The sequence below is a fragment of the Crocodylus siamensis genome, chromosome 4 (genome assembly GCF_052110815.1).
Source record: "Crocodylus siamensis isolate JL-2025a chromosome 4, ASM5211081v1, whole genome shotgun sequence".
NCBI classification, from domain to species: Eukaryota; Metazoa; Chordata; order Crocodylia; family Crocodylidae; genus Crocodylus; species Crocodylus siamensis.
In genome coordinates, this window is record NC_143398.1 from 214,776,904 (window position 1) to 214,799,905 (window position 23,002).

Here is a 23,002-nt window from a genome sequence, read left to right on the forward strand (position 1 = left end):
TTAGCTTTCTACAGCTTTGAAACAGCTTCCAACTAGCTATCAGTAAAAAACACAGACCACTCAAGAACTTTACTAACAGGAACTAGATCTGAAACAGTAGAGGTAGAAGATACACTATCACCAATGATGCATACCAAAATGGGAGTAATGCTGCCTCCTCTGTAAATTGCCCGCAGGTCTAATTATTCATAGTGCTCAACAAAAACGTATCATTTACATTGATTTCATTGTAATATATTTGCAAGTCATGAAATTTTCTTCTATTCAGATTAAAAACGTATGTATTTTGAATGCAGAGGGTATGAGGTCTTCTTCCTGTGTTGGGGTGAAAGGAAAAAACAAATTTTGATTTAAAGGACCCAGCCTCATAAAAAAAATGCCAGTGGGCTTTAAAGAGTCCTCGTAATCAGTTTACATTACTTCACAAACTTTTATAATTTGTCTTTGCTTCCTTTCCCACTTAAAACTGGCCATAACATAATATAAAATCAGTCACACTAGGTAAAAAGTCTTAAAGTAATCATTGGTGGGAACATGCGCCTCATGTCTGTCTCCCAATTAAAATATATATAAATGGAAGGTGCATCAAGGAGAAGATTCAAACAACTGGAGAAATAAAATAATTGTCCAGATTGTCACAGGAACACCAAGGTGTCCTGTGCCATGGAACTAAAAGGAACCGAGCTGCCAATCAACCGGGCAGCTCAGGTGCCGGTTGCCAGGGCAACCAGGCGGGTCAGGTGGCCAGAAGGGGGCAGGGCCGGGCCTTTATAAACAGCCCAGGCCGGAGCCTGACTAACAGTTCCCTTCTGGCAGCTGCAGGAACAGGAGCTCTGCGGCTGAGCTGAGCAGCCTGAATTGGTAGTGGCAGCCTTGTGGTGCTGACTGGCTGCGATGACGCCGGGGATGAGAGCCCCTTGACGAAAGGTAGGGTTGGAGGCCCTGCTGGGGGGCTCAGTGTTTACGTTATGAGCAGGAGGCTCTGTGTTTTATGTTGAAGCCAGGTGGCTTGCGTTGTGTTACAGTTACTCCGGAGGACCGGGTGAGGCTGTAGGGGAGAGAAGAGGCCTCACGGGAGCTCCCCAGGAGCTTGGGGATTCCCGGTGCCCAGCAGGGGCACAGTGCCACAGCGGGCACAGCATAAGGAGTGCCAGGAGGGTGCTCACTGAGTGGGGGTTGTAGCCCCAGCTGCGAGAGGCGCAGCACAGGCCCCAGAGTGAGGCGGCGGGCGTGAGAAGCGCCCCCGGAGTAGGGCAGGCTCTGATTGATAAAGACCCAGTAGGGTCGGGGAGGCCAGGTAAGGCTCCGGCCGCCTGAGCCCAACCCGGGATTCTTGGCAAAGACCCAGTAGGGTTGGGGAGGCCAGGTAAGGCTCCAGCCGCCTGAGCCCAATTCAGTATTTACCAGTAGCAGGACATTGGAGTGAATAGTAGGAGCTAGGGCGGCGGCGACGAGCCAGGCCCAGGGGTGCTGGTAGGAGCTAGGGCGGCGGCGACGAGCCAGGCCCAGGGGTGCCGGTAACAGGCCGGTGGGTAGGAGCCCGGCCCAGGGGGCGCCAGGCGGGTGACGAGCCCAGGGTGCCAGGGGGAGAGCACCTGAGGGGCAGGGGACTGTACAACGTCCCACGGAACAGCTGCAAGGCTTGGGGCGTGCTAAAGGGGAGGTTTGGAGGCACGCATACCCCTTAAGGGAGGGGCGCACAGAGGCGCCCCATTTGGAGTAGGGGCAAGAACACACATACCGTTCACTAGGGGAACAAAGGCAGCCTCCCATTTAACCTATTAAACAGCAAAGTCGTGGCGGGCGAGGATTCGAGGGTGCCTAGTCCACCCTAACGTGATGGTAGGGGGCGCTAGGGAGTTCACGGCCGCTCCTAGGCCCCACTCCCTCACACAGATCACTAATTAAATATGACATAAGAAAAAAATCAGATAAAATTACTCAGACACTACGATTCCTAAATGGTTTGTGAGGTACTGTTCCAGAAGGCTGTGTTACAGTAAGTGGCCTTATTGATTTTTTTTTTTTTTTTTTTTTTTTTTTTTTCCATCTTGCCCTACCTTTCCAGGGGCAAAGTACTGAATATTAACACAGAGTGATCTATGACAACTAATACAATTATTTGGGTTCCAAGGTTTGTAATCTTGAACCAACCAAGTGCTATTTTTTAAATTTAAGGAGTTATTAAATGTCTACTTCTCTTGAAATGGAACATTCTGCATTATATTTTGTATGTATAAATCCATGATAGATGTGTCTTCCAGACATCAGTTTCTATAACCAGTTCTTTCTCTTTATTTTTGTTAAATCAAACAGATAAGCAGAACTAAAAAAAAATACTTTCTTCAAATGCTAATATAAATTTATGCTGAACTTGATTTTCAGTATGTGGGAAATCTTGATTTTTTTTTTTTTTTTTATAAAGCATCAGCCTAATTAGAGCAACATGTGATGATAAATATGAGACAGCGTAAAGATGAACAGGTATTCATATTTTGCATATCTATCTGAACTATGAATTTCAAAGTAAATCTAGCTCAGGGAGATTCAAGCCATTTTCTTACAAAATCAATTTAACACATTGCAGCATTCACAAGAAACATCCACAAAAAGTTTTATCTGCACATCTGATACACAAAAGATTTCTGAAACACTCCTGCACATCTGATACACAAAATATATACGAGTAAAACCACTTTTTTTGCATAAAACCCACATTTCAAGTCTGTTTTACAACTAGATTTCAGAGCATTCATACCATAGAAAGACTGCTTTAACAGTGTTTCTCTTTCTTGCATATAAATGCGCATATAGGCTGCACATCCAGAGTCCAACATGTCTTGTTGATGCTTACACTTCAGTCATTTCAAGGACCACCATTAAGGGAAGGAATTACCCTTTAGAAAGTCTGTTTCCTTGACCATTTTGACTTCAGATGAGTGATGCCTATATAATTCTGAAAAACATACCATACTTCTGACCTGCTACATAAGAAAATTAATACCTGTTCTTTTACAGAAGCCAGAATGGTTGTGGCAGTGGTCTCTGATTCCATTCCTGGGCCTGATGAAATTTCCTGGGTGGTCTGCTGGAGCCCCTCCTCCACCAAAGGGGTCTGCTCAGGAGCTGGCATATTGCCTGCAACCAAAAAACAACATACCAGTTAGTATTTTCAGGAGATGAGTTTAAATAAGCACAAGACTTATCAGAAGTTTAATATTAAAACAAAACAAAAAAACCTTGCAAAGGTTATATTCTGATATCTGTACATGCTACTATAAAGATTTTGCTTCTTTGGCTATTTTAAACTAGAATGATGTTTAAGGCCTTAAGGTCAGGAAGAAACCAATTAGAAGAGACAAGTGTAAAAGTCATCTTAAAAATAAATGCTTAGAAAATGACACTTTAGGATACCAGGGAGCAAAATGCAAGCACTTTTTTAATTACATAAATGCTGAACATCAGAAGTCAACATCAAACAAGTGGAGGCACATTAGAAATTTATCAGACTTGCACTTTTCGATAAGGAATAACAATAAAGTATCATGAAATGAGAGAGTTTTACAGGTACAAAATACTACGAAGTACTCTAGTTATTATTGACAAATAATTAGCTCTGTCAGCACTATCACAATTTTTGCAGAATAAGAAAGCGTAGTAGTTAGTTGAACTGCTCTAGGTTTGTACACAGCAAGAGAGGCTGACAGACCTCAGATTAGCATTCAAGAATTCAAAGGCTTGTGATGTCTAAGGCTGGAGAGTCTAAATCAGTGTTTCCCAAACTTATTAAAGTCTAGGGACAGACATTCAGAAAGCCCAAGCCTGAACTGATTCAATCTTTGCAAGTTAGTTTAACCTGTGTAGACTGAACCGTTTTGCAAGTGAATAGACATTCACTTTTGATTCCAGAAATGCAGGCACATGACTGTAGTGACTCTGGCTAGAAGCCAGGGGGTGCTAGAGCAGCCCTCCGTTTCTCCTCATAGCAGCGGCAAGGCTGGAGGGAAGCTGACCTGGGGATGTGGCCAGGTTCCCCCCCCCCCGGGGCGAAGTATGATTGGGGAGGGGTTAAGCCTCCACCCTGGCCTGTAGGGACCCCAGCAGGGGTGTGCCTGGAGGGGGAAGGGGGAAGCAGCCCTGGCCAGGCTTGTCCCCAAGGCCAGACACCTGCCAGGGCAGCGCCTCAGGCAAAGGGGAACAAAGTAGGGGATTAAACTCCCCCCATCTCCCCTCATGGGCACTGGGACCCCAGCTGAGGTCTGCTTGGATTTCTCCCCTGCTCATGTTGGAGGGGAGCCTGGCTAGAGCTGGCCCACATGGCCTTGCCATCTGGCCGGGGCTGGGGGGCTGAGACGAGCTGGCCTGCAGACGCTGCCGAGAGCAGACACAGAGGGGCCAGGCCCTTCCCAGTGGGCTGCAGCTCACGCTGGGGCTGTGGGAGCTGCGCAGCCAAATTGCTCCCAGCTTCCTGTACCTAAGCTGGCACGGCCCTTCCCAGCCAGCTGCAACTCCATGACAGCCCAGCCTGGCAACTTGGGCTGTTGGCTGGCCAGGCAGCAGGTGGGCAGAGAAGGTGGCAGGCATCCAGGAGCTGAAGCCAGAGAATCCATGTGCTGTGAAGAAGGGCTGAAGTTTCCACCTGCCTGGAGCAGCGCTGCACAGCGTGGCAAGCTGGAGGTGAGAGGAGCAGAACAGCCATGCTGGGCCCAGCCAGTGAGCAGCTTCACCTCAACTCCAGCAGCTCCTCCTCCTCCCACTCCTGCCCCTGCTGTGCTGTTCTGGGTGGCAGGGAGAGGGTGGAGGTATAGCTTCAGCCTGGCAGCTTCTGCCCAACGCATGGAAATCCAGCTCTGGCTCTTGGCCAACTTCCACCCACTCTGCTCACCCGCAGAGGCTGCTCATTGTGCTGGGCAGGTGGAGAGGATGGAAGGCACAGATGGCATAGGTGGGCCATGGAGGTTTTATAGCATGCTAGCTGGGGGCTCTCAGGAAGGAAAAAAAAAGTGCTGAAACCCCTTTATCTAGAGCAAAACTTAGATTCCAGAACAAATAAGCAGCAGTGCCAGGAACAGAAAAGGACTGAATTTCCAGTTTGTTTTAATCCCACCCATCCTCTCTCTCTCGCATCTCAATTATATGCTGATTCTATATTTAACATTTCAAAACAAAAGTGTCTCTATATAGGAATGTTTAAGGCAGGCATAAGCATAAGCAATAGAAGAGGCTCACAAGAAGTGCGAATTTATTGTAGAAGTCCCAAAAATGTATTTTGTTTAGAAAAGTAATTTAGTTGAAGTGATCTCCTGTGATAACAACTGCAAAGAACAATTTTCCAACTATTGAGTTGCTCTAATAAAAGATATCACACGTATCTAAAGAGCTCTTGTGAGCTGGTAATTTTAACTGGGTTACTAAAGACCTCAAAGGCCTTGAACAGACATTCAGGTTCTCCCAGCAAACCAAAAGTGTACAAATGTTCAGGCTTTTCCTCCCAGAGTAAAAATGGCCAGTCCAAGAGAAAAACAGCTGGGGAACTACCATGGTTAAGCCAGTCCCGGGAGAGTGAATGTGTGTACACTCTGTGGCTTCTCTCAGAATACAACACAGTCCTCCAGAATCCATTCCACTAGAATACTGCTAGTGGAATTCAACATCCACATCTTTAAACACGAGAAAGCAACAGAGATACCTCTTCAACAGTATATCACCATAAAATTATATATAAAAGAAGAGCTAACCCCCCAAATACATAAGTTTTTAAATAAAGAATCGTGATTTACAAGACAAAAAGTTAGGCTTTTCTATATATCTTCTGGTTTTTGAATCTTTTGAACAAAGATCCCTAGGTCTATGACTATGAGAATCAAAACATCATTTAGAAAACCAGAAATATGAAGCCCAGCAATCTCATGTAATCATTTGTCTCAACAAGATGCGTGTTAGAAGTGGAGAGTTAACACCACCGAATATTTGTCAGTAATAATCTATGCACAGTGGGGCAGGAGTGAAAAACTGAGACTGAACATTTCCCTTTCCTAATGCATCCTTTTAGGTCAAAGTACTTTATTAAGTGGTCTATATCAATGTTTGACATTCAGTCCCAGGGCTCTGGAAAGTGGTGGCACTAGCCAGAGTCAGTGCAGACATGCCAGTGAGCTCAGAGGATTCCCTATTACTGCATCATTCATTCATTCAACATGGTGTTACTGTTAAAGAACTAAGGGGAGAGTTCAGCAAAAAGGTTTGGTGTTCGAAGAGAAGAACAGGAGGGTCTGCCATGTTAAATCCTAAGAAAGAGGGGTGGGTTAGACAAGTACATCAAACCAGAGTTGGTGATTATTCTGAGCAGGGTTCAAAACTGAAGTAAGCCTGGTGCTAGGGAGGCACACAAAAATGTCACAACCCAAACTTTAAAGAAATAGTACCCCATGCACCCATACGACAGTTAAAAACAATACCATGACACACCATTTTTGCTTTGCCAGAGTACCAAAAAAAAAAAGAAAAGAAAAGAAAAAAGAATGCACAAATGGGCAAGGGATACAGCAAAGAGAAGAGATAAGATAGACACAGGCATTATGCTGTCCAGGGCATTTTGGGAAGGGACACAGAGCTGAAATTTAATTCAGAAGGCTTAAGAGAATTCAAGACTGCAAAAGGAATGTGGCAGAGTCAGAAAATGGGGCTAGTTGCATAATTCTTAACAGCAGTAGTTGTATAGATCAGGGACAGGAGTAGAAAGGAATAAATGAAATTGCAAATTTTTTTTTTTTTTACTTATGCAAGACAAATGCTTTAAAAAAAGTCATATAAATGTGCACAAGCACATGTACACACACACACACGCATGCACACTGCCAGCTCTCCCTCCCCTAGAAAGGGCAACAGGATTGAAATAGCGAAATAAAAAATAAAATACATAAATTACAATGGAGTTTCACAGCTGAAGAGTGAAGTGAGCGGACTTACTACATTTCTGCCACTGCTCTCCATTCCACCTTTGAAATCAGGATTTCCAGATTACATTTACCAATAAAACCAAGTCCTGGTTTCGTACTACTTCTACTGTAGCTAAGGCAAGTCTTGAGCGTCAGACAAAACCCTCAAGAAAAGATCGGCAAGCAATTCCTTCCCCTTCAACAAGCACATGTAATACTGCAGTAATGTCAAAGAAGTGTCATATCAGAATCTGCAAACTTTAGCAAGGAAATAAGTGCAAGTTGACTCAGTATAATCAGGGGAAAAAAGCAAGACACGGGCTTCTGCAACAAGCATACAGTATCACAGATCATCCTTTCCAAACTATATTGCACATAAAGTATTAGCGCAATTCAACCTGCTGTGCTCCGAATCTTCATTTCTAGTGAAATGAACCCAACAATTGTTTAAGTATTAAGTTTAATCTCCATAGCTTATAAAAATGGCTAAGCAGAAGCCAACTAGCGACCAATAAAGAAGACAGGCCTTACTAAAACAGGGAAACACCTTGGATGCTGTCTGCGATCTGCTGTCCCATAGTCATGCCATAAACAAACTACTTGCTCAATGTCCTCTGTTATTTATAGAGCTCGTGTCAGTTCCCCAAAGAAAGCTTCTTAGTTTAGGTAAAAAGTATTATTTTACTGTCTCTGTTACGGTATAACTTCATAAATCCGGCATGCTCGGAAATTTGAAAATGCTGAATTTTTAAACTGGTGCAGCAGCTGGTCGCAGAGTGGGGGAGGTGGGTAGTGGCAGCCAGTCCCGGAGCAGCTGCTGCATCTGGAGCAGCAGCATGGGGTAGTGAATGGCGGTGGCTACCACTGCACGCAAGCTTCCCCCTCCACGTCTTGAGAAGTGGCGCCCTGTCCCTGAACACTAAGGGGAAGTGATGGATTTTTGCTAATTCCAGATTTTTTGTATCTGGCTTTATGAGGTTATACTGTAGCAGAAAGTCTACTCAAAAGGGAATCTAGGCCTGACTTATGCTACATGAGTGCTATTGGTAAAACTATGTATGTAACTCTCTTGGCAGAGTAACATCAGCTCTCTAAGCATCAGACCACTTGATGGGCACCTGAAAGACATGTATACATGTCTACCTAGCGTTTCTGCCATGCTGCTGCAGCCCCTCTAACAGCTGGTACCTCCTTAGCATGTATTATGCGCTCTGCCAACAAAGCTACTGTAGTGAAGCCATCAGAAGCTCTAATGTGTTTTAGAGCAGGGGTCAGTAATGTTTTGGGGCCAAGTACCAAAAAACCCTGCAACCCTGACTTGAAAGATTTTGGTATGCTAGGGGCAGAGGGTGGCAGAGCCACAAGGGGCCTAATTTTCTTTGTAGCAGCACAGCTGCAGCCCTTGCCCCTTCCCTACCATCTGCCCAGAGGTACACATGCAGCCACTGCCAGCAATGAGCTGGGGCGAGGAATCACTCACTCAGTCCCGTTCCAGAGAGATCCAAATAGTTTCTTCTTGCCCTTTGCTCCACAATGCTATTGCTCCCAGGTCTGTCTTGCCAAAAAAACCTTCAAGGCTTCTTCCATTCCTCTGTACTGGAGCTTGGGTGGGGAGGGGCGGAGGAAATTGCAGGGGAGCTAGGAAGGCAGAAGGGAGTGGGACCAAAACCTGGAGTACGACATGATGGGGAAGCAGCTACCTCACTTCTCAGGGGCCAGGCAGATGGGGTGTGGCCACCAAACAGCAGGAGAAGGCAAGTGCAGCAGCGTCTATGCTTCTCAGTCCCACTGGGCTATGTACACGAGTGTGCGTGCAACATCCAGCACTTTGTGCGTGTGAATGTGAGTGTCAGATTGGGGCAGCTAGGAGTGGGGTGCACACCCACATTCCTTACCCCTAGGGGTGGGGGCTGTATGGGGCTAGAGCCTGAGAGGACTCCACCTCCTGCCTGCCCCTCCCCACATGCGTGCGCACCTCCCCCCCCCGCTCCTTCCTCCCTCCCCATTGGTGCATGAAGCAGCAACATTTCTTCTTCTCCTCCTTTCTCCCCACTCAATGAAAGCAGGGTGGGCACTGGGTGACAGAAGGGTAGGAGCGGAGGCAGGAGGCTCCTTACAGGGTGGTAGGTGATCACGGCAGGCAGCAGGGCATAGGTAGCTATCAGGGTAGCACAGCGCAGGGGCAAGGGCAAAGCCTCTGGTGCCTAAGCACTGCTGCCACCATTGCTGCTGCTCCCTCTGCACCACTCCCAGCACACAGCCTCTGCAGGGGCACCTGCTACACTAGCACTGCTGCTGCACCAAGCTGCACGGCTGTGGCAGGGCTCCTGCCTCTCCACTACTGCTATGTGCAAACTCGTGCCATGGGGTGGTGAGGGGGTAGGGAAGGGGAGGGCACCTGGAGCTCAATGCAGAGCAGCACCTGCAGCAGGAGCCAGGACAGATGGAGAGGAGAGCGGGGATTAGGGTGGCAGGAGAAGAAGGGAGGGGGGGAATGGGTCCCCCCCCCAACCTCCTAGCTGTGGTGTGCCAAGCAAAATAGCTTCACATGCCATGCTCTGGCACACAGGCTGGGAGTTGCTGAACACTGCTCTAAAGGCTTCCTTGGGCAACTGGTGCCTCCTGATCGCCAACTGGGGGGCGGACAGCAGCTGATCCCTGCCAGTAGCAGAAGTGCCAGCAGCAAACCCAGAAGCGCTTCTCTCAGCACCCCCACAATCTCAGGGGAGCACTGGCTGTTGCCCCCCCCCCTTCCCCAGCTGGCAAGGGCCAATCTCAGGGGTGGGCACATGCCCTCCCTCTGGCAACTGCTGTCTGCTTGCAGAACTGTTAGCACGAGGTTTGTAAAGTAAATTTAAGATACTGATAAGAGCTCTTCACATTATTTCTTTTCTATCACCAGCTGTTTTTGCTACTCTTAAGCAATCTGAATGCAGCACTATGAGTCTACCAATTGGCTGAAGTAGTTCAGTAGATAGAAAAAAACCAATCTGGCTCATTGCTTCAGTTACCCATGCAGATCTTCACTAACACCTCTCCTCTAAATTGTTGTCTCCTGTGCTCCTTGGAGGGGCATTTCTATATTAAACTTGGAAAAAAATGTAAGCTAAAGTTTGTACCAATATAGGGTTTTTTGAGAATCTCCATGTACTCCATACACTCAGCTGTTTGCAACAGTCCCTTTGAAAGTTGGAATGAATTGAGGTTAGTGATATGTCCTTTGTTTGCCCTATAAAATTATGTTCAACTTTGTTTGTTTCATGTTATTAATCAGCATGCAGTACAGGAGAGGACTGTCTTTATTAAGACAATTATTTACAGAGATACAGACATACAAGCTATATGCATACAGATTATTCTCTGTGCTCTTTCCTCCAAGTTCCACATGCACAGTTGAGATAAGCTCTTAGAAAAATCTCACTATTAACCTTCTGTGGCTTGCTAAAAATAAGCAGAGAGGTAGTTAGCCATGTTAGTCTTAAATCAGTCAGAAGGCAATGTTGAGATGCACCTTATAAAATAACTACATCAGAGATGCATACATTTTGTGAGCCCAAACTCACTTCATCAGGTGCTGAAGAGTGTCCAGAGAAGGGCATGATCAGAGGTTAGGAAAACAGACCTTACAATGACAGGCTGAGCATCATGGGACTCTTTAGCCTGGAAAAGTGCAGGCTCAGGGGTGATCTGACAGCCACCTAAAAGTTTATCGGGGTGACCACCAGGATCTGGGGGAATGTTTGTTCACCAGAGCACCCCAAGGCATGACGAGGTCGAACGGTTATAAATTATTGAAAGACCATTTCAGGCTGGATACAAGGAAGAATTTCTTTACTGTCCGAGCCCCCGAGGTCTGGAACTGCCTGCCATTAGAGGTGGTTCAAGCACCTACATTGAACACCTTCAAGAGCAAATTGGATGCTTATTTTGCTGGAATCCTATGTCCCCAGCTGACTTCCTGCCCTTTGGGCAGGGGGCTGGACTCGATCTCCCGAGGTCCCTTCCAGTCCTAATGTCTATGAAATCTATGCATTTGATTAAATGAGCTTGGGCTTACGAAAGCTTATGCTGCATCTGATGACGTCAACTCAGGCTCAAACTTATGAATCTCTGATTGAGTCCAAGGCAGGGGTTTTCAACCTTATTAATAAGTGTAGTCCCTCTGGTGGTGGTGGCTGGACATGGAGCGGGGAGGGGGATATGGGGGTCAAATGATATAGCGTCAAGAAAGAAAGTGTCAAAATCATGGATGCACAGATCAAGATTTTTTGGGCTAATACTGAGGGCCGATTATTAACCAGCCATATTGGCTGATACCAGTCTGACAGCTGGCTGATATGCAGCCCAGCAGCGTGGAGAGCAGCATCTGGCTAGTAAATCTGTGAGGTGAAAGGAGCATGGGGGAAGGAAGGGGTATGGAGGGGAGACGGGATAGATAGAGGCCCTGCACAGTGAGGGAGTGAGAGGGGCTGGGGCAAGTGCTGCCTAGCCAGGGCAGATCATCCATAGTTTCATAGTTTCTAGGGTCAGAAGGGACCTGAGTAGATCATCTAGTCTGACCCCCTGCCATGTCAGGAAAGATTACTGGGGTCAAAACGACCCCAGCAAGGTGTTCATCTAACCTTCTCTTAAAGACCCCCAGGGTAGGAGCCAGCACCACTTCCCTTGGAAGTTGGTTCCAGATCCTAGCCTCCCTGACTGTGAAGTAGTGCCTCCTGATATCTAGCCTAAATCTATCCTCTACCAGCTTGTGACCGTTATTCCTGGTCACTCCTGGCAGTGCCCAGTGCCTGCTGATCCCCCCTGAGTAGTTTGTAACAGGCCACTAGATCCCCCTCAGCCTTCTCTTGTGGAGGCTGAACAGGTTTAGGTCCCATAGCCTGTCCTCATAGGGTCTGCCCTGCTGCCCTCTGATCATACGAGTGGCCCTCCTCTGGACCCTCTCCATGTCGTTCACATTCTTCTTGAAGTGCGGCACCCAGAACTGGACGCGGTACTCCAGCTGCGCCTGACCAGTGCTGCATAGAGGGGAAGATCACCTCCTTGGATGCGTTCGAGATGCATCTGTGGATGCATCACAAGGTACGGTTGGCCTTCCTGACTGCATCCCCACACTGCCGGCCCATGTTCATCTTGGCATCAATGATGACTCCAAGATCCTTTTCTGCCTCTGTCCTGACAAGAAAGGAGTTCCCCAGCCTGTAGGTATGGTGCCGGTTGTTCCTCCACAGGTGCATCACCTTGCACTTGTCAGTGTTGAATCCCATCCTATTCTCATCCACCCACCCCTGTAACCCGTCTAGGTCTGATTGTAGCCTATTACTCCCTTCTAGCGTGCCCATATCCCCCCACATCTTAGTGTTATCAGCAAATTTGAACAGGGTGCTTTTTACCCCCTCATCCAAGTCACTGATGAAGATGTTGAACAGTGTGGGCCCCGAGGACCGAGCCCTGCGGAACCCCACTGCCCACGTCCTTCCAGGTTGAAAATGACCCATCCACCACCACTCTCTGGGTGCGGCCCTCCAGCCAGTTGGCCACGCAATTGACTGTGTGGGTGTCGACACCACAGTCCCCCAGTTTCTTAATGAGAACAGGGTGAGAGACAGTCTTGAAGGCCTTCCACTGCTACCCCTGCATCTAATGGATTTGGTAATCTGATCATAGAAGGCCACCAGGTTGGTCTGACAGGACCTGCCACTGATGAACCTGTGTTGGTTACCCCTAAGCATGAAATCCTCTGCTGGCCCCTCGTGGATATGTGCCAGCATAATTTTCTCAAACAGCTTGCCTAGGATCGAAGTAAGACTAAGTGGCCTATAGTTTCCCAGGTCCTCCTTCTTACCCTTTTGGAAGATGGGAACCACACTGGCCCTCTTCCAGTCCTCTGGCACCACACCAGAGCACCACAAGTGCTCGTAAACCCGTGCCAGGGGTCCTGCAATGACCTCAGCCAATTCCTTTAGTACTCTAGGGTGGAGATCGTCTGGACCAGCTGACATGAATATGTCCAGTCCCTCCAGAAGCTCCCTAACTAGTTCCTCACTAACCCTTAGCCTAGGTGTGCCTCCCCTGGAGCCTGAGGGGGGCCCAGCAGCGGGGTGGCTGTTCCAGTCCCTGCTTAGGAAGATGGAGGCAAAGGATTTGTTAAATATGTTGGTTTTGTCATCTGGTGTGACGACCAAGTTTCCTAACGTGTCCTGCAAGGGCCCCACATTACGTGGAACCTTCTTTTTACCCCCTATGTATTTAAATTAGTCCCAGTTCCATTTCTGCTTTGGCCTTCCTGACTGCCCCCCTACATTCCCAAGCAACTGCAGTGTATAGTCATCCCTGGTGCCACAGGGAGGGAACGTGGCTCCCACTGCTGCATGCACCCCTGGGCAAGGCATGGGGGGCATGTGCCCCCCTGGATTTTTGTCTGGGGTGAGGATGAGTTGCTTACCATGGGCTCAGGGCCAGGGGCTGCGCTGGCCTCTTCCTGACTGGGGGAGGGGTGAGGGGGCTGGGCCAGGGTTGTGCTCAGGGAGGGCAGCGGCATGAGGGGGCGGGGGGACTAGGAAGAATTTTGGAGTGACTGTAGCCCACCATGTAGCCCCCGCTCCAAGCACTGCTGCTGCCTGCCCTGAGCGCAGTCCCAGCCCAGCCCAGCCCCTGGCTCCGGGCCTTCAGTGGGCAGTCCAGCCTCACAAAATCGCAGGGGGGGGGGGCACATGCCCCCTATGCCTCCCCCAGGGGCACACACAGAGGTGGAAGCTGCCAACGCGGTCTCTCACCCCATTCTCATTAAAATATTAGGCGACTGTGGCGTTGATGCCTACACAGTCAGATGGGTTGCAAATTGGCTGGAGGGCCGTACCCAGAGAGTGGTAGTGGACAAGTCATTTTCAACCTGGAGGGATGTGGGCAGTGGGGTTCCCCAGGGCTCGGTACTCAGACCCGCACTGCTCAACATCTTCATCAGCGACTTGGACGAGGGGTTGAAAAAACACCTTGTTCAAATTAGCGGATGACGCTAAGATGTGGGCACGCTAGAAGAGAGGGACAGGCTACAACTAGATCTGGACAGGTTACAGGGGTGGTCAGATGAGAATAGGATGGGTTTCAGTACTAACAAGTGCAAGGTGATGCACTTGGGGATGAAGAACCAGCAGCATACCTACAGGCTGAGGAACTTCCTTCTTGTCAGCACAGAGGCAGAAAAAATCTTGGGAGTCATTACTGATTCCAAGATGAACACTGGCCGCCAATGTGAGGACATGGTCAGTAGGACTAACGACACCTTGTCATGCATCCACAGAAGCATCACGAGCAGCTCCAAGGAGGTGATCCTCCCCCTATGCGACATTGGTCAGGCCGCAGTTGGAGTACTGAGTCCAGTTCTGGAGGGATGTGGACAACATGGAGAGGGTCCAGAGGAGGGCCACTCGCATTATCAGGGGGCAGCAGAGCAGGCCTTACAAGGAAAGGCTATGGGACCTAAACCTGTTCAGCCTCCATAAGAGAAGGCTGAGAGGCGGATCTGGTGGCCATCTATAAACTTACCAAGCGGGACCAGCAGGGAATGGGAGAGACCTTGCTCCCCCCAGCACTACCAGGAGTAACTAGGACTAACGGCCATAAGTTGACTGAGAGTAGATTCAAGCTAGACATCAGGAAGCACTACTTCACAGTCAGGGCAGCTAGGATCTGGAACCAACTTCCAAGGGAAGTGGTGCTTGCTCCTACCCTGGCGGTCTTCCAAAGGAGGCTAGATAATCACCTAGCTTTGGTCGTTTGACCCCAGCATTCTTTCCTGCCCATGCCAGGGGGTTGCACTTGATGATCTGCTCAGGTCCCTTCTGACACTACTAACTATGAAACTATGGCAATGGACCCAGTGGCAGCTCATGCATGCCAATTTGTCTTTGGTTATCTGCAAGATGAGCAAGGATGGGCATTTCATGGGAGAAATACCAGGCACTTGCCTAATTCCATGCACAGGAAGGCATGACTATGTATATGTCCAGCTCTCCCTCTCTGCCAGTATTTTCCACCTTGAAGAGGTGTTGGCCACAAGCAATATAATATGTCCAGGGTACTGTGGGCCAGGGAGAGTAGCAGTGACTGTTGGGAACAGATAGCCATGGCCACCTGGGACAGAGAGCAGTGGCAGATGAACTTGTCCCAGACAACCTTGTCTTAAGTGGTAAATTATCAGGATGAGGGCATGCTTGACTGTGAAGTCCACAACAGTGCTGAATCGTGAATCTACATATTTTGGGAACTGTTTGTACATGCCATTTTACCCCATATCTCACTAGTTTCCCTCAGCAATAGCAATAGCAATAGCACAGTCTTCTTCCATAGTACCATTCACCTGGAATCAAGTGAATTGATTCCAAGTCTAAATTTTGTCAGCTTGTAAAGGAGACTGCTGATTTCATCAGATACATATTCATTTTTATTTTTCAAGATGCAGCCTTTGATAAAAAAGGTATACTGGCCATTTTCTTTGCATTCCAGAAAAAAATGCACATGTGCACTACTATTTAAAAAGAGATTCTCTTAGGAATACTGGCTTTCTTACATTACCTTTAAATAAACACATTTGTGCACTACTTCTGATGGACAAGTTGGTTAGAAATGTGGGCCTATTCCAATGTTATAACCACCTTCTGTATGCTATGTCCAAGTAAGGAAATGTTTTACTAGAGGCTAGAAAAAAAAGGGGGGCTCATTAAATTGCATCTGAAGTCTGGCCAAAAAAAAAAAAAAAAAAAAAAAAAAAGAACAACAATTGCCAACAATAAGAATTTAACCACCTAGATGCTATCTTTCATTTCTTACAATAGCCCCCTATTCATATTTTCTGAAGGACTTTGATTTGTTCCATGAACTCCACTCAGTAAAATTTTTTTTTCCTTCATTTATATACAGGCTTTGTTTTTATGCTTCATATAATCCCTTAAGAAAACCATTTATTCCTTTTTGCTTGCTAGTAAAAAGCTAATGTTAAATGTATTAATCTTCTAGGTTATGAAGTATTATTTCAGGAGAGCTAGCATGCAATATCATAGTTTGCCCTATTACGAAACAGATGATTAGTCTTTCGAATTCACTTCACATCCATAAAATGGATTCTCTTGGTAAATTTTCAGTAACTTTTTATTCCAAGGTTCACATATTTTCATCAAAGGAAGAAACTGTAGGGTTTTTTTTGCTGCTTCTCCCCATAGGCATATAATATAATCAGCTCAGACATCATCCTGCAGGGAACAAGAAAACTACTAGATAAATGACTTCCTGGGTTACATTTGCCTTGTGTTCCTGAACTCCTACAGTTCTGTCTTTCATGTTTCTAATGGGATTATTGTTAAATGACTACAACAAGATTGGGCCCCAGGGGTGGCAGTGGGGCCCCAGGGGTGACGGTGACACCCCCAGTGGCCACATGATTTCTGCTCTGCTCCAGCTTCTGGCATACCTTCGGTTTCCATCTCTCCTGCCATGCCTTTGTTGTAATAATTTGATTATGAAACAGGAGGCTGCCTATGGGTCCTAGAGTGTCTGTTTTTCAGTCAACAGGTCTCTGCCTTATGTTGCTGGTTCCATTCCTACCCTCAGGCTCTAAGTGAGCCTTCCTGACCCAGCTATGCTCCAGGGTATCTGTTGCCTTAAGGTTTATTCATGGTCTCCTTCTGCTCCCACAGCCACACCCATGCCTTGCAGATGTTACTATTTAATCACTTTAATGTCAGGCCTCTCCAGGCCCCCATACCCTTGTTGGGGCCTTGGCCTTCTCAGCTTCCACCCCTTTCCTCTAGCTGAGTCCATAGTCCAAGGTCCACTGTTCTGGACTTCAGCTTCGGGGACCCAGTCCCTGTCTCACCTCTCTTGGGGCTCTGGAATCCTGGTCCTGGTTTCTGCCCTTCTGGGGCTTCGGGCTGCTGGCCTTCTCAGTTCCAGACTGCCTCTATTGACTTTCTAAGTGCAGGCTTTAAGACTCTAGGTCAGCCTGCATGTACCTTGAGCACAGCCTCTGGCAGGACTCAGAGCCACACATGCCCCTTGGGCACCAAAGTGGTCTCCTCATCACTCCTTGTAGGCACACCCAGTCCATTATCATAAAAGCTTAACCAAAACTACATGGCCACTGGATGTAACCAAATTATCCCCATACTAGGTCCATACCTCCCTGCAAGCTATAAGCTGTTTACTTGCAACTCTCAGAGCAGCTCAGGTATCAGTCTCCCTCCTGCAGCACCCTTGCTCTGGAGCTCCTCCCCTTGCCATCTGCAGGGCCAGACTGGCTGTCTGGTCTTATGTACCTCTGAAGCCCTACCCCTTCTGGTCTAGTGGCTCCCCAGCCATCCTCAGGGTTTTCCACTTTGTGACTGATGACCAGTCTGCCTTATCTTGCAGTAGCTTAGTTTACCTGCTTTCAGCCCATGGTTTCTAGGCTGTCTAGACAACTGTCTTAGTGTAGCTTACTGCCCCACTACTACTTCCTGGCATAGTCGTGTCCTGACAGGTGGCCTCTAATCCAAAGGGCTACTAGCGTGCTGGCTTATAAGCAGTTAGTCTGTTTCCTAGCTGCCAGCCCTCATGCAGCCAGCTCAGCCTTCTGCAGCTTCCTCTTAAAGTAAAAGGAGCCCACTGGCTCCTGGTTACAATAACCAAATACAGGCAGTCCTTGACTTACGACTTTGAGCTACAACAAATGTTACTTACAACGTTTAAAAATTGACAATCTATTTCGACATTGCAACGTGCGTTTCAACTTTTGTCCAGCTGGTAAGTCTGTTGTAGTGGAAGGGAGAGGGAAAGGAAGGGGGGTGGGAGATGGGGGCAAATCAAGGCCCCTGCAGTGAGGGAGGGACTGGGACTCGGGCCGGGGCAAGTGCTGCCGAGCCAGGGCTGGGTGGGCATGGGACTGAGCTGTGTCTCATTGGGGAGGGGAGCACAGGAGGGAGTGGGCAGTGGCTTCCATCACTGTGTGCTGCTCATCTGGTGGCTTCTCCAGTAGTTCCTGCCGCTGCTCCTACTACTTATGCAGAAGGGAATGGGGGGGTGCCCCCCGGGGGTGGGCTATTGTGGGCTAGGCTCCAGGTGGGCGGTGAAAGCTAAGGCAAATTTTTGGGTGGCTGCAGGTCCCCCACTGCTCACCCAGCCAGGGCAGGGTGGGTGTGGCATGAAGCCATGGCTCGTCCAGGGGGTGCGGAGAGGGCAGCTCCCACTGCTGTGCACTGCTTATCTGAAGGCAGTGCAGTGGCTCCATCCCGTGCCCGTCCCACCCCAGCTAGGTGAGTGGCAGGAGAACATAAACCCTGCTCCCAGCACCACCGCCTCCAGCCTGCAGTGCAGCCCAGTACAGACCTGACCCCACCCCATGCAGATGCAGGGGCACATGCTCCCTCATGTCCTCCTGGACAAGCAGCAGAAGCAGTGGCAGGAACCTACGAATGAGCTGCCCAACGAGCAGTGTGCAGCAGCAGGATCCACCACTCTCTTCCTCCCTGCACTGCCCCCCCCAATGAGCTGCAGCTCAGTCCCATGCCTGCCCAGCACCAGCTGGGCAGTGCTTGCCCCAGCCCCAGTCCCTCCCTCATTGCAGGGGCCTTGATCTCCCTCCACCCTCCCCTTCCACCACAACAGATTTACCAGCTGGACTCAGCTGTAATTGACCATCATAAAGATACCAACCCCCCATTTATAACACTGTTCCTATGGGAAAATTGGTTCCGACTTGCAACGTTTTGACTTAAGATGAGGTTTTCAGGAACCAATTGCAGCGTAAGTCTGAGGACTGCCTGTATTTCATGCACTAAAAGCTATATACAACAGACTTTGGTTTAAGGAAAAAAATGAAACAAGCAACTCAAATAACCGCTCTCTTCCAAATCTCTATTCTGAAGAACTAGATAGACGGCAATAAAAAGAATGGGTGCATGCCTACGATTGTGTAAGAATCTGTACTTAATTTGGGCTTTAAGTAATCAAGAAAAGCCTGTCATATTTTAGAAATTCTGGCCTAGAATCATTAATGGCAAAAATAATGAGTTTTGGAAAATTAGTAAGGGTAAGGCACGATCGAGATGCAATTGGCAATTACATCACAGGCAATAAGAGAATTCTCGAAGCATGTCAAAAGTAAGTGGAAGAGGAAAAAAACCATAGGTTCCTTACAAAATGCAGAGTACAATCTAGTTACAGACAATACAAAGAAGATGTCTTTTTCACTTCAGTATTCTCATAAATGGGCAGCTACCAGATGATCAGTGCAGTTGGCAGCCATAACAGGGAAAGAAACAAACAGTTTAGAGTAATAGAAGAACTGGTTAAGAATTACTTAGAGCAGGGGTGGGCAAAATATGGCCCATGGCCCTGATCCAGCCTGCAAGGCTATTCTATCTGGTCCGTGGGGCCCTAAAAAATTTTTGAAAATTAAAATTTATCTATCCTTGGTTCCTGTCAAAAATGACAGGACCCAGGGGCACTAGGACCCAGGGGAATCCCAGGCAGGCTCCTGAAACAGCAGGGTCCACCCAACCCTGCCTTCCCAGCTGGAAGCCCCAGCAGGGTCTTCTGGCCTGGGACCATGCAACTGCCTCGCCCACCTCAGCTAAGTGGGGGAAGGAACTGGTGCCGAGCCTGGGGAAAAGCAGGCCCTCCCCGGCCCCATGGCTGGCGACCTGCGCTGCAGCCACTCAGCCCACCTGGGCTGCCTGTACCTGCTCAGAATAGTCTTGCAAAGGCTGCAAGTGGCTGCAGAAGGGAATGCAGGCCACAAGGGGCCACTTTTCCCCGTGCTCCACACCAACTCCTTCCCTGCCAGCGAGCAGGGGTGGTCGAGGCTGCGTGCTGCCCCTGCCTGTACTGCAGGGCTGGGGGGTACTGGGAGTGAGCAGGTGCATGGGGCCTGCACTGGTGTCCCAAGGCCAGTGCCAGCAGGGCCCAGAGCAGGGTGACAGGGGTACAGGGTCCTGGCCGGCAGAGGCTCTACGGAGCTGGGCCAGCTCACCCCTCTCCCTGCTGGTGCAGCCTAGCCCAGCTCCACAGACAGGCCTACACCCTGCTCTGGGCTGCACCGGTGCTGGCCCTGGGATATTGGTCCCAAGATGGTGACCAGGGGTGGGGCACCTGTCAAGCAATGGGGCTACCCATGTGGCCCTTGACAGCTTGCCAAAACTCGGTAAGCAACCCTGTGCCCTAAATAACTGCCCTGACTTAGAGCAGCTAGGTGCTTTCAAATCGACTGGGCAAAATGGGACACAACCTAGGATACTGAAGGATTTGGCGTACATAATTTCAGAGCCTATCCTTTTTTGAGAAACTGTGGAGGTTGGGTGAGGTCCCAGATGATTGGAAAAGGGAAAACAATGCCCAACTTTAAGAAAAGGAAGAAAAAGGATCCAAGGCAATAGAGACCAGTCAGCCAAATGTTGATACCTGGAAAGATTATGGGGCAGCTCTTCACGGAATCTATTACAAAGCACCAAGAGGATAACAAGGTACAGCAGCATGGATTTACCAGGAGGAAGCCTGACCAATTTGTTACCTTTCTATGATAAGGTGATAGATTGTATATTACACAGTGGACACATAACTGCATGGATCAATCGTTGTGCTCAGAGAGTAGTCATTAACAGCTCAACATCTAGTTGGACACAGATATCAAGTGGGGTTCCCCAGAGCTCTGTCCTGGGTCTGATATTGCTTAACATTATTAATAATTTCATTGATGGGAGTGAATGCTTAGTAAATTTGCTGGTGACACCAGGTTGGGTCAAGTTGCAGACACTCTGGAGAGTAGAGATTGGATCCAGAATGACCTGGATAAACAGTCCGCAGTCAGTCAGATAAGATTCAGTAAGGACAATGTGCAAAGTCCTGCACTTGGGACAGAATAACTGCATGCACAAATACAGACTGGGGTAAGGACTGGCTAGTTTTTGGTGCTGCACAGAAAGTCCTAGGGGTCACAGTGTACCAAAGCTGAATGAGCCAACAGTGCTCTTGTTGAAAAAGAAGTCAAGAGCATACTGGGTTGTATTAACAGGAATGACTCTTGCATATCAAGGGAAAAGATTATTTTGCTCTAGGCCTCATCTGGGGTGCACAGAGTTTTGACACTGCATAGAGTTTTGATCCCCACACTTCAAGAAAAATGTGGACAGATTGGAAAGTGACAACATGATTAGAGGCCTGGGAAGCATGATTTCAGGAAAGGGTGAAATAACTGGGGTTATTTAATGTGGAGAAGAGAAGATTGCAAGAAGATCAGATAACAATTTTCAAACATCTGAAGAGAGATTATAAAAAGGATGACAACTGATTTCTCTCTGTGGCTGTAGAGACCAGGACAAGGAGCAATGGATTCAAGCTGCAGCAGAAGAAATATAGGCTGGAAATGATGAAGAATGCTCTATGAGGGTGGTTAAGCACTGGAACCTAGAGAAGAAGTTGTGGAATTTCCATCCCTGGAAATTTTCAATAACAGCTTTAAGACAAATGCTTGTCTGGGATGGTTTAGTCAGGCATGTTCAAGGGGCAGGATTCAATGACTTCATGAAGTAACTTTCCCATCTCTATTTTCTTATAATTTGCCAGAAAGTTAATCCCTCCCCCCAACAAAAATGATTGGGTTAATTTTTCTGTAAGAATCTTGCTTAATCTTGACTACTACTTCCATTTAAATAGCTACCAAGATGCCATCACAGGCTACTGTTAAGTGGTTTCAAACATTTCCCACAGCTGAGTTACTGTTCTATACAATGAAAAGTATCTAAATGTAGCTTGGACAATGTATTTAGTCATATGTGTAGAATAATTCTTACAATGCCTTTTACATTACAGAGACTGTCCTTTTATTTTGCAAGCATGCAGCTGCTTCTAAACTTATGGCTACTATTCTTCACCTTTAAGACTGAATTCCCAGTTGGTACAAAATCTGTGCACGTGAACATGTGTGAAGGAGATACCTCATGAATATTTATCTGTGTCAAGGTTAGAGGAATATTTCTTTATTATTGGTATACTGTAGTTAACTTCATTGTGTAGACCAGAGATGTCCAATTGGTAGCCCGCACACCGTATGTGACCTCAGGGTTTTAAAATGTGGCCCCAGGACTCCTAGTTTGGAAGCTGCTCCCCTCTACCTAGCAGCTGTTGCTGCCAGTCTCTGGGCTCTCTGAATCCCTGGCTTCTGCTCCCTGGAAGCTGAGCTAAGGGAGACAGGGACCCTATGCAGCACAGTGCAGAGCACAGGCACAGTACAGCAGGTTGCCTGCCGTGTGGCAGGAGAGACTCATGTGGCCTAGCATGCAAAGCACAGCAGCACTGGGACAATGCAGCAGGGGCATGCCTGCAGTGTGTGGGTGTGCGCCAGGGCAACTGGGAAAAAGGGAGGGGGGAGTTGGGCATGTGCAACAGTGTGGCATGTTGCCCGTGTTACAGGAAGCCCATGCGGTCGTGAGGCCTTGAGGCCCCTGGCCACTCAGAGGTTGGACAGCTCTGGTATAGATCTACAGTTATTCTATGTCTGAGTAAAATAATCTAAAATTATACGCCTCGATACATGATCTGGCCATTCCTGATCATGAATAAAACATTAAATACTGGAACACTTCAAACTACATTGTAATATATTTTTTTATCTTGTTATATTCAGTGACCAGCCCTATGTTAGCAGGATGACACATTTGCCAATTCATGATTTCATTAATCCCTCTCACTTTCCTTTTTAACCCAAAGTCCTGAAATTGAGATGAAACCCACAAGCCATTTCTTGTAAATTTTGTTTAAACTTCTATTTATAATTCTGTCAAGATTAAGTTTCCTCTGTCTAAAATAACTGAAAGAAATCAGTACATTTTTTCTAAATATGCAATATGCTGGATTGATCCCTTGTAACAACTTATTCAGATTAAGTTATCAAATTTGTTAAATGTGAACGTCAAGGTTAAATGTTCATTTATTCCAACATTATTCAGAGATAAAATTAAATAATCATAACTTTCTAGACAAGTAGCTTTCAACTGCTGATCTTTCAATTAACACATATTTCTTGGCAAAGATACCAA

General features: G+C 47.6%; 1 protein-coding gene across 8 annotated transcripts in view; it reads right to left on the reverse strand.

Annotated features, from left to right (window-relative positions):
- PKP4 (plakophilin 4) overlaps nt 1–23,002 on the reverse strand; it is a 275,173-nt gene that overhangs the window by 180,439 nt on the left and 71,732 nt on the right. For 6 of the 8 annotated variants that reach the window (XM_090045672.1, XM_090045670.1, XM_090045673.1 and 3 more), the window contains one exon: nt 3,005–3,138. In XM_090045672.1, coding sequence (XP_089901798.1) covers nt 3,005–3,133 — 129 coding nt within the window. In that variant the 5' untranslated portion in view covers nt 3,134–3,138. Of the gene's footprint in view, nt 1–3,004; nt 3,140–23,002 lie in introns of those variants that run through there. The other 2 variants (XM_090045675.1, XM_090045674.1) reach the window with 1 other exon arrangement.